The sequence below is a fragment of the Eleginops maclovinus genome, chromosome 6 (assembly GCF_036324505.1).
Source record: "Eleginops maclovinus isolate JMC-PN-2008 ecotype Puerto Natales chromosome 6, JC_Emac_rtc_rv5, whole genome shotgun sequence".
Lineage (NCBI taxonomy): Eukaryota > Metazoa > Chordata > Actinopteri > Perciformes > Eleginopidae > Eleginops > Eleginops maclovinus.
Genome location: NC_086354.1, coordinates 5,555,706 through 5,567,893, shown reverse-complemented (window position 1 = coordinate 5,567,893; position 12,188 = coordinate 5,555,706). Strand labels below are relative to the sequence as shown.

The window sequence follows — 12,188 nt, the reverse complement described above, 5'->3', positions numbered from 1 at the left end:
AATTCTAATAAATAAGACTAAATGCTTTTTCTGAAGTTGAAATAGCTTTTTCCACCTCAATGTGCCTGTGGTGGGATTTCATCATGGTAAAATGATTATTTCTGTGAAGCATGAGATAATAGAACTAGAAAGTTTCTCCTTTAGTGAGTCAGTAAAGTATAGGAAATGAGCTTAAAGTACAGTCATGCTGTGACTGGCATTAAACTCAATGTGATTCACCTCTAATTTATTTATATCAGAGTTCTTCTTTTCCCCCAGCTGCACACAGATACACATCACACAGAAATGCGCAGCATGGGTTGACAATAAATTCATTTTCTTCCCTGAACTCGTTCAGATTAGGACCCCTTCAGCAATAAATACTTTCTTTAATCTTTGGAATGTTATTTATTTTGATGTTCATTCAATTTTTTGTGCCGCTGTGAACCTATTTTCCACCAGGCATAAAAACATCTTCATCCAGCTCACTTTTATCTCTGTCTGATGCACTGGGATGATTTGTGTTTTTATTCATCTCTCAAAGTAAGGGCAGAGAAATATATTTTTTAAGTACTGCACCATTTTTCATTTTAGTAATACAATAATCTAAAACTTCCTCTTTAAAAATCTTTAACACTAATATGACAACAAAATACAACAAAACAAACCTTAGCCAAAAGTTTATGTCTCACAAATGTATGGAAATTTCACATATTTGCCAATCAAAACATTTCACAACTTGTAAATGACCACCACTTTCATAGGGTTTCCATTTCCATTTAATAATAACAATTAATAGATAGCATTATTTAGCTGTTACAGAAACCAGATTACACCCTTAAGATATAATGCAATATCAAGTTACACTACATTAACACAAAAAGTCTAGACAAACTCTGGCCACCCACATGCAGCCGCGCCTGATCAGGTCTCTACACGCTTCTTTTTCCACCGTAAATTCTGATTGCTTAAATTAGATAATGAATGTGCTCAGACAGACTGCTGTAGTCAAAATGAAAATCATACATGTATATAAAGTATGTTTGTAGCATTAGCAGACTCTAAATGATATTCAAAAGTCTGGTCCATCTGTCCTTAGAGGTTAAGAGGTTGCAAAACAAAAAAACAAATCAGTTAGTCTTCAATGAATCTCAACGACTGTATATCCAGTAGAGGCCTCATTACCCATCACTACTGGGTAAAAATGTCGGAGAGAGAGAGGGATGGAGTGGAAAGATAACCTCTTTTGTGTGAGAGTGTGAGAGTGGTGTTAATGACTCAGCCCTCGCGTCTTGAGGGGTGACTGTTTGAACAGGAGTCGGCTGCTGGGCTGGAAGAGAGTGTATGAAGGAGAGTGGGGATGGTGCCTGATCTACATAAAGGTGGGGGGGCTGCTGTGACTCACAGACTGCGAGCGGCGGTGGCTCAGGTAGTAAACAAACTGGTTGCTGTCTCCATGGCAACTGGCCATCACACTCACATACTTCCTGGCAGAAGACTTTGTTTTTTTTGGACACACACAAACGCACCTACCTACTTAATGATCGTTGGAGAGAGGTCCCCCTGTCGGACCAAAACATTTTCTTTAGGATACGGCCCTAGAAAAAAAGGTTTTATTACTTTTGACATAGGCTAGATGTTTCCCCCTCTTTTCACACTTTAGGTTAAGCTAAGCTAACCGGCTGCTGGCTGAAGTGTCATATTTATTGTATTGATATGAAAGTTGTATCAATCATTTCATCAAACCAATACACACACTAAGACACACAACCTCCTGAATGTGTTGTCCTGTTTCCATTCTTTATACTAAGCTAAGCTAACTGGCAGCTTGCTGAAGCATCATATTGATATTGAAGAGGTGTCAATCCTCTCATCAAACTCCCTACAAGAGGATAAGTGTCACTTCCAACTATGTTTTACTTACTCATAATTCAAATCACATCGTGCCTAAGGATTCCTCCCTATGTGTGTTGAGGTACAGTCATTGTCGTCTTTTGTACGTTGTTTAATGTGACCTGTCGGACGAGTGTCTCCTGTTTGTTACTAAGCAAGGGTGACCTACTAGTTTCCCTTCTGCTGATCAAATAATAAAGTCATCTATCTATGAATGTATCTAAATGTAACACTTCTTCTACTACTGTAGGATTGAACTTCCCTGTAAGACTCATAACATATTCTTATATGGGTAAAAGCAAAACAACAGACACACTCACACACTCACTTCAAATGTTCCATTGACTGTAACTCCAGAGGAAAGGAGTCATCCAGTCACCCACGTGTGAAGTGGAAGTACCGAGGCCACAAATAAGTATTCTTCAAGCGTCCTCATACATTTGGTCTGACCTCATTAAACCACATCCCCATTCTTTGTGTCTGAAGTACATTTTCCAAGGTAAAAAACAGTCATGTTCATGTCTCTGAATATCTTTTATTCAATGCATTTATTTTTCACAGACAGATAAAAAAACATAGAGACACAGATCAGAGTTGGTCATATATTAAATACTTTAAATAAATAGCAAATAAATAAACAAACAAACACTAACGAGCATCTTCCAGACAGTGGTAGATTTGTTGTGTAAACTCATTTCTGTCCTCCTCCTTTTATAATTTACGACTGCTTCCATGCAGCCCTGTATGTACAGTACAGGTGTCTCTTTCAGAGGCAGACATCGCCTTCAGCTCCATCTCTTGTCACAGCTTCACGTGTCCTTCAGTTTCCAGCTTGGACGCCAACCTCCTTTGCCCAAAGTTACTCCACAACCTGGCGTGCAACTCCTTGGACTGAGGCATTTATTCCATGTAAACCTTTCCGCTGTTTGTCAGCAAACTTATGTCCATTTTGATCCAGTTTTTTTTTTTAGCCTGTCTTGGCTTTTCTGATGAGCTCCAGGTATGTGGAGGACTTGAGGAAGCGAGGGTAGCAGTCTTTCTCCATCAGGGTGTAGATTTTAGCCTGGGCCAGGTGGAAGGATGACTGGCTGGGATTCTCCAGGTTCTCCTTCGTGATGGCTTTGGTCACATGGTCAAGATTAACCTATAGGGAGGCACAGGAGGTAGATGATCAGCACTTTGCAGCAAGGTAAAATTGACCATCTTGAATTGTGTATTTTGGAAATTATTATATTTACCTCTCGTGGTGCATCACAGACGATGAACTGGTCGTAAATGTGCTTGGCTTTGGCGGCCAGTTTTGAAGGTTTCGCCGCCCGGTAGTCCTCGCAAGCCAAGTAGAAGGCGATGTTTTCCTCACTGAACTCTGAGACCAGGAACGCTCTGAAGAGGCATAGTCCATCTGGAAACAGAAGAGAAAGGCAGGGTTAACATCTGGTAGTCATATCTAAAAACATCTGGAATTACTGATACGTTCTTATTAAGTGTGATGCGAAGGAGCGTGCATACTTACTTTGACTGGACAACAGTTTCTCGAACGACTCCTTCCATTTCAAAGCCTCGTCAAGATTTAACCTACAGCAACAGAAGAATATTGTTAGGAAAAGTTTTGAAATCCACAGAGGTCCACTTTAATTTCACTGACATTCTCATAGAGACAATCTGAACGTGTGTCTCACCTCAGTTTGTCATTTTTCTTCGACTGGATGCTGTGATCTGACTTTTGCAGTAAACTTCCAAACAAAGCTTTCAATTCCTTTACCCTGCAAAGATAAAGAAAGAGAAGATGTTACAGTAAGTTCACAATAAAAAAACTAGTATTTAAATCCACATGTCATATCCTACAAAAACAGGAATAATTGAAGTTATTCCATTGAAAAACATTAAATGGATCTCACCTTTCCAGGCAGGTAGTAGGCAGTGAATCCAGTCCTCTGCACATGATGAGATGTTTCCTGGATATTTCCAAAGTGTTTTAGTTTTTTTTGTTTTAAAGTTCAGAGCTGTAAGAGCTGCTGTATGAGAGGGAGCACTCAGCTGTTCTGATGTCTGTGTGGGAGAGTCACTCTTTATAGAGTCCACTCTGTGATGTCACGCCTCTTAGCCAATGAGGATATGTGGGGGCGGACAAGGATGCTCATCGACACTGGTTTTCCTCCAGCCTACTTCCTCTCTTACAGAAGCATGTTTGTAATAGTTACGGCGACTGAATCACTTCACAGCTCTTCAGTGTCTTTGTGCTCAGTTAGAAGGAGAACCAGACATTCTCACAAGGACAGAAAAATCCCCCATGATGAGGACGTTTACACTGTGCTTGTCTTTAATAGAAAAGAAGTTCAGTCACCCGAATCTGGTCAACAAGCCCTCATATCTAAGTGGCTGCACAGATTGATTGTTGGTGAATTCCAAAATGACAAAAAATAGGGGTCTAGCACTAGCTCTAGAACATATTCAGGTCTTTAACTTAGGTAACAGCAACAATAATAAAAAAAATACTGCAACTTTGCCTGGGATTTGTAGCTACACTTTAGCTGTTTATCAAATGATAATGAAGCCTTTGAAACCTAAAATGTATTTAAAAAATGACTAGACCTCTGTTGACCTTTTGCATTATACCAAAGTTTTTTACCGGTTTTAATCACCAGGTCTGTTTGTCATGGAGAGGAGAAAAAAACAATAGTATTCTGTATGAAAAATAATGAAGAAATCTTGACTGGGAGATCCTATGATCCCACACGACTTCTACTTCACTACCTCTGTGTTTTGTATATATTTAGTTTGAGAGCAGGAAATGCCCTATTGATTATTGCATCTTTTATTATGCTTAATAAGACATTTCTCAACTTATACATTTGAAGAATTGCTATTTTTCAAATTAGATAATGATGTTATGATGCTGTACAAACTGTAAGCCTCCTGAAACAAATGTTTAATTGGTTGTTATTTTGGAATATATAAATATAATTTAATTGATTGATTGATTGATTAATGGTTATGACAGTTTACTACTTACATTGATACAATTATCTTTCAGTTTTCTAAAATTATATGTTTAACTAAGGTGAGGCATAATTTATTGACTACTTTTGTGGAATGTATGAGAAATATACAGTGCAAATGAACAAAAACAATTACATTATTGTGGGTTTTGGTTTGTTTCTTTTCACTAGACTATGTGGAAGTAAAATATCCCAAAGTCTCAAAATTCACCTGTGTATGAAAACCAATTTATTTGCTCAATGCGTCTCACCGGAAAACACTTAAGTAAATGTTACCTTCCAGCACTGCTCATAAGCAACATTGTTAAACTTTTGACAACTAAAAACCCACATTATTAAAGTCTGTGAAATACTGTGTAGTTGTTGAAAGAAGGAGGAATAATATTTTTTAAAATGTCAATAAGGGTCTATGGTATACTCATATTTATTCTATCGATAGTGTCTGTATTCAACTCCTATACTGCTGCTAATAATGACCTCCTTATAGTGTTCAGTGTAAATACATTCAGTTAATTTATATCGTCACACATATATATTTATACTATACTGAAATAACTCTGCACTTTCTGCTGTTTTGCACTTCTGGTTGGATGCAAACTACATTTCGTTGTCTCAGTACTTGTGCTCTGTGCAATGACAATAAAGCTGAATCTCATCCAAGCTATGTAAACCAAATCCCCCTGGAGTTCGGTGTTCAACGTTCAATTATGCAAAGTATGAAAACAGTTAGCGTGTCAAGGTTGGGGAAATAGGACCCAAGTGCAGAGAAACAAAGGGAGGCAGGTATGGGTCCAAACAAAAGGCGAGCTTTATTCCAAATAAAGCTGTACTTTCAAACAAAGACAAACTTAACCTACACTAACCAGGGAATACAGGGACACCAGGAACAGGAGCAGACAGACGGACGGACAGGAACAGGCAAGTAACATGGACTACACCAGGTTGGAAACGACGACAACTGAACAACAGACAAAAGGGTGCAGAGAAAAATACACAACGGTAGTCCAAAGACAAGACACAGCTGGAGAGGGGAGGAGAAACACAGGGGCAACAGGTGAACACAATGACACAATCAGGCACAGGAGGGAAACGCAGGCAGGAAGTGAACCTAAACATGACACAAGAGGGGAAAACATTTCCAAATAAAGCAGGAAACAAACACAAAACAAGGATCATGACATAACGTAAAAGGAACACAATTAGCTGATTTTTAGAAATCTTAACATTTAAATATTATCTACATAATAGATTTTTTTTCAACCTAATTTATTGTTTTATAGTCGTTACTTTTATGGCTGTACAGTTTAACAGCTTCATAATATAAAAACTAACTTTTATTATCAACAATTGTTACGTGGGCCCAAAGCATCCATATTTGCTAATTTATTTACTTAGTCAGCTTCAATATTTTTGTCTGTGGAGAGAACAGCAAATGGGCGTCCTCATAGGCAGAGTTATAAAGAAGTAGGTTATTTATAAAATCAGTCATAGGGGAGCGCTTGCTTTCTTTCCCGTCTTATATATTATTTCAAGACGCGACCACGCAAAGGCCTTTGTGCCTAAATATATATTCTCGGGGATCGAGAAAACCATTGTGTATTGATTAAAATAAACAATACCAAGACTAGACACGGAGCCAGCTTACAGTATATCCTGCTGACAGGGTTTTTCTTAGAGACTTCACAGGAAAATGCTCAGGAAAGGAATGTCAGCAGGCGGGAGAAAAATGATGAGAGCTCATTGGAAGTCTGAACCAGCTTCCTTTACCGGCTGCCCCGAACAATACTTCCTGTCTAACTGGCTGGTTTGTCTGGCAGGTCGCTTTATCCTCAAATAATTTGCTGCCTTTAGGCCTAACAGCCAAAAACTGATTCCTAAAAGGGATATGCTCTAAAATGGGCAATCCAGCAGTCTGGGTGAGCATACTGCTGGATCCCATCTTGGTTAAAATTAACATAACAATTAACTTTCATGAACTGAAAACACAATGTGAATGGGTAAAAGTTTCATCCATCCATCCATCCATCTTCTCCTGCTTATCTGTCAGGGTTGTAGCAGCAACCTGTCATCACGAGGTAGCCATAGCCCTGACCAATGTGCTTACCTAGTCAAGATTTTAGCTTGCGCCCCAATCATGCGGCGTCACTAAGCCACTTCTTCCCCCCTATTTACGCCCCCCCTCATGGATGGATGCGCCCTTAGCATTCGCCTATACTGCCTATATCCAGGGACAGCCCTGATTCAACATCAAGGATCTGACAAGAACTGAAACACAAACAGAACTTAAATACCAGCAACAGTAATCACAAGACACAAGTGGGGAGGGAGGAAAAAACAGGAGCACCAGGTGAACAAAATCAGCTAATCAAACAGGAGGGAAACACAAAGACAGGAAGTAATAACAGACATAACTAGGGGGGCAAACCCTTTTCAAAATAAAATGGTAAAACAGACAGGAAAAGACAGATCTTGACATGACAAAATAAAACACAGAAAAAAAACAGACAGCTCATGACAATTATGCTCTATTGTTGAAGACTATAAGTTCATGAATGAGACCATCAACTCATTAGGAAAATGTTTACATGGATGAGGTACAGTAGGGCAATTTTCTCCAGTTACCCAGGTTTTGTGGTTGTGAAGTGATATTGTTTAACCTTCAATGTAAAAAGGACTTACATTTTAGAGCTCTCCTCCTACTTTAAGATATGTTGATTCGAGGGAAAATAAGGAGCAAAATAAACTCAGAATTACCATTATAAGTTTTTACAGAAAAAGGTTGTAGTTTTTTTTGCCTCTGATCCCTAATGTTTTTACTTCACTTCAATTTGATTTTTAAAATATTATGATATTGTAATGTATTTTTATTACTCTTGCAAGTTTTAATAATTAACATGTAAGTTAAAACACTAAGGGTGCAGTTGGAGTATAAATGGTTTGCCATATATTGCCAATTTTTCATTGTCCTAATTGTTTTTGTTTCTTTTAATCTATTAAGGTTCTTTGTTTATTTAAATTAAAATTTGTTGTAAATATGGTCTTTAGCATTTTTTTAATGCTAAATAGTTTCTTATTATCTTTATATTTCTCACCTACTTTTACAACTTATTTTCTTAGATTGTTTACGTTCGCACCACCAGACACCAAATCAAATTCCTTGTATGTGTAAACCTGCCTGGCAAGAAACTTGATACTGATTCTGAATACATGTCATTAACAATTTATTTATTTGAAGTATCTTTTATCTGGCTTTTTGTGTGTGCTAATTTTTATATTGGTTCGAGTTTCAACATGGTGTGTTTTTGAAGTACTGCGCATACCACACCATTTTCCATTTCACATTGGCAAACAAGTCATTAAAAAGCTGAAGGTCATGTAGAAACTACTAGTCACTGAATAGAAAGACAACCTTCAACCACTGTGGACACAATATCAGTTCAGAGCTTAAAAAGTGGACTGTCTATTTCCTCTCATGGGTCAGTGTTATTCTGGACCCCGTGGCTGGAACATGTTCCACCCCTCAGCCAGTGGAGTCTTCGTTTTTCAGGACCCTTGACTGTAAACATGTTCTCATCTGATGTTGTCCATCACGAGTTTCAGTACAGGACAAAACATGATCCCGACGTGATTCTTGCAACAAAACATATTATTCTGGTCCACGTCACAGTCATGTACTTTCCTTAGACACAATGTTTTATCTTTGGGAACATTGGATATATTTTAAGGTTTAACACTTATCTTGTTATTATTATACATGTATTTTCACAATACAATTTGAGGACATTTGCATTTATTTCTCACTACCGCTTCTCATTCAAATGCTAATGTCTTTTGCTGACACAATTTCTATTTAAAACCTACATTCATTGCGGACTGTGTTAGCTTTAAGTGATACATCTCCTGCCTGTGTACAGTAATTGTAACCTTCAATTACACCGTCAATGTTATATTTGGTGTTACATAACCAGTAATTCTATTTATTCAACACAGAATAGGTTCCTGATGAGCATTGCCACTTCACTATGCTCACTATGACTGATACACTGACTGCCTGGTCAACAACTTCATACTGTGTACTCATTATTACTCCAGTTACAACTACGGTTAGTCAACAAAGGCTTGAGTGAGAAAGATATAAGGCTACTGCAACTGCACACTCAAAATTATGGATAATGGCACATAAAACAGCCTGCTGTCATTATTACGTTTCGGTCGTCAACTGTAGTAGAAATGGGGTTATTTGAACAACATGACATATTTATTCCTGGCCATATTTACTTTTTCACCATTCATCTACTACAGCTTTGTTCCAGGAATGTTGATGCTCTGTTAAAGCAGAATCGTTTATAATATCGTCTATAATAATCACTCTATATAATATAAAAAACATAGTTTGGTATGCTATTCAAGGCTGTCTCTGAAGAACCTATTGCAGAATATGTTTGTCCAGATCACATTCTGAAGTGTTGAAAAAACAGGCTGCGATAGTTTTTGGATGTTTTCAAATTGTATTCTAATCTTTTTTTCCATTTTATTCACAGCTCAAATAATTTAAGCAGGATAAATGAATCATCACTCCAGATAACTTAGTGGTAGTAGGAACATGCTACCCAAATGTTCATGCAGTTGTAGTCACTAGTGAAGTAATACCAAAGGGCCTTTGTGTTTATGCTATTTTAGGTAGGGAAGACCAGGAATGGTTGGCACAAAGCTCATTTTATGGTCTATATGTATTATTTCTAATTGATAGGCTGGATTCAGCTACTGGACATTTGATATAAGATTTTTGAATCTATGTTGCAAAATCTTTGATGAGTGATGGTAGCTGGCTCACATAATGTCATCACAAAGTTAGGACAATGTGAGCGGGGTTGGCTTGCATACTAAATTTGGTATTGTGACAGGGATGGCTGGCACAAATAACGTAATTTTAGTTAAGCACTTAAAAAAGCTTAAAAGCCTTACATTTTAAGCTGGTTAGGATATTCTTACATAAATTAAGTCAAAAAACATGACGGGAATTAACAATTGTGCTAACCAAACCTTGTCCCCCCTACAACAAATAATCAACACCAAATAAAACAGTCAACATTGTCAAATACGTAGTGGAAATAGTTAGCATTTAGCTGGTTATAAGCTAGCTTTTCATTCTACGAGGTCGAGAACAAAAACAGGGCTAAAATCCATCCATCCATCCATCCATCCATCCATCCATCCATCCATCCATCCATCCATCCATCCATCCATCCATCCATCCATCCATCCATCTTCTCCCGCCTATCCGTCTCCAGCAGAGAGCCCCAAACTTCTCTTTCCCTGGCCACATCAACCAGCTCTGACTGGGGGATTCCAAGGCGCTCCCAGGCCAGCGAAGAGATATAATCCCTCCACCTGGTCCTAGGTCCACCCCTCGGTCTCTTCCCAGCTGGAAGTGCCTGGAACACATCCCTAGGGAGGCGCCCAGGTGGCATCCTCACTAGGTGACCGAACCACCTCAACTGGCTCCTTTCAACATGAAGGAGCAGCGGTTCTAAAGTAATACCAAAGGGCCTTTGTGTTTATGCTATTTTAGGTAGGGAAGACCAGGAATGGTTGGCACAAAGCTCATTTTATGGTCTATATGTATTATTTCTAATTGATAGGCTGGATTCAGCTACTGGACATTTGATATAAGATTTTTGAATCTATGTTGCAAAATCTTTGATGAGTGATGGTAGCTGGCTCACATAATGTCATCACAAAGTTAGGACAATGTGAGCGGGGTTGGCTTGCATACTAAATTTGGTATTGTGACAGGGATGGCTGGCACAAATAACGTAATTTTAGTTAAGCACTTAAAAAAGCTTAAAAGCCTTACATTTTAAGCTGGTTAGGATATTCTTACATAAATTAAGTCAAAAAACATGACGGGAATTAACAATTGTGCTAACCAAACCTTGTCCCCCCTACAACAAATAATCAACACCAAATAAAACAGTCAACATTGTCAAATACGTAGTGGAAATAGTTAGCATTTAGCTGGTTATAAGCTAGCTTTTCATTCTACGAGGTCGAGAACAAAAACAGGGCTAAAATCCATCCATCCATCCATCCATCCATCCATCCATCCATCCATCCATCCATCCATCCATCCATCCATCCATCCATCCATCCATCCATCCATCCATCCATCCATCCATCTTCTCCCGCCTATCCGTCTCCAGCAGAGAGCCCCAAACTTCTCTTTCCCTGGCCACATCAACCAGCTCTGACTGGGGGATTCCAAGGCGCTCCCAGGCCAGCGAAGAGATATAATCCCTCCACCTGGTCCTAGGTCCACCCCTCGGTCTCTTCCCAGCTGGAAGTGCCTGGAACACATCCCTAGGGAGGCGCCCAGGTGGCATCCTCACTAGGTGACCGAACCACCTCAACTGGCTCCTTTCAACATGAAGGAGCAGCGGTTCTACTCCGAGTCCCTCCCTGATGACTGAACTTCTCACCTTATCCCTAAGGGAGATGCCAGCCACCCTGCGGAGAAATCCCATTTCGGCTGCTTGTATCCACGACCTCGTTCTTTCTGTCATGACCCATGACAGATTATTGTAATTTCATGTATTAGGTCGACACAAAAACAATTCTAATGAATGCTAATTGTTGCTTTGAATCTGCTAGGTGTGCACATTTCAATTTCTAGCTGACCTGTTAGCCATATCATCTTTATTAGGTAAAACATTTTTAGAAGCAGAAATTAGGTGAACTTCACAGTGAGTGTTAAAGGAAGTCATTTCGTGGACATCTAGATCCAAATAGTCATTATGTCATCTTAACTTTTTGCCCACATATGAAAACAGAAAGCAAGCTGTTTTTGCAGAGCTGCCATTTAAATGGAAGTATGTTGACTGAACTTTGATCATGAAAACATTAACTGAGGGCTTTCAGAGGGCAGATCTGACCCAATCATTACAGTAGGTAATGTCTCGTATGCATCTTTTTCCCTCTAAAAATAGGTGATAGACTCAGTTTGCCTTCCGTTATTTAGCTAGTGTGTCACACTCTTTGCTCTTTGTTACGGAAGCAAGGTTAGAAAAAAACAGATGTAACATTTTCAGTATCTCTTTCAAACTGTCAAGGCAAAGACGGCTTGGACAAGTGTTTTGTGTTTAAATGTATGTTTTAAATGTGTTAAAACATAAAAAAGATTTCAATCGAGTCTCCTGGTTATGTAAGGAGCATCCTAGTGGCCTGTTTTATATTTCAATAACTTAATTGTCCAAATTCGTATATTTGTTTTTATATATATTATATATACCAATTTTAACTCGTGTGAAAGCTGTTCTC

At 38.6% G+C, this 12,188-nt stretch overlaps 1 protein-coding gene across 1 annotated transcript; it reads right to left on the bottom strand.

Annotated features, from left to right (window-relative positions):
- Positions 1 to 2,391: 2,391 nt before the first annotated feature.
- On the bottom strand, positions 2,392 to 3,905 carry rgs5b (regulator of G protein signaling 5b). Its single transcript, XM_063886215.1, has 5 exons — positions 3,771 to 3,905; positions 3,552 to 3,635; positions 3,386 to 3,447; positions 3,111 to 3,274; positions 2,392 to 3,016 (listed from the first exon to the last, which is right to left on the bottom strand). Exons 1-5 carry the CDS (start codon positions 3,812 to 3,814, stop codon positions 2,840 to 2,842), a joined length of 531 nt encoding a protein of 176 aa, XP_063742285.1. The 5' UTR covers positions 3,815 to 3,905; the 3' UTR covers positions 2,392 to 2,839.
- Between the last annotated feature and the right edge of the window lie 8,283 nt (positions 3,906 to 12,188).

What these genes read in the sequence shown, in the direction of transcription:
- rgs5b (XM_063886215.1), bottom strand. Translation starts at nt 3,814, where the DNA reads ATGTGCAGAGGACTGGATTCACTGCCTACTACCTGCCTGGAAAG. An exon ending in AAGAAAAATGACAAACTGAG is followed by an intron (nt 3,448 to 3,551) that starts GTGAGACACACG and finishes CTGTTGCTGTAG; the next exon opens with GTTAAATCTTGACGAGGCTT. An exon ending in TCTGTGATGCACCACGAGAG is followed by an intron (nt 3,017 to 3,110) that starts GTAAATATAATA and finishes GCCTCCCTATAG; the next exon opens with GTTAATCTTGACCATGTGAC.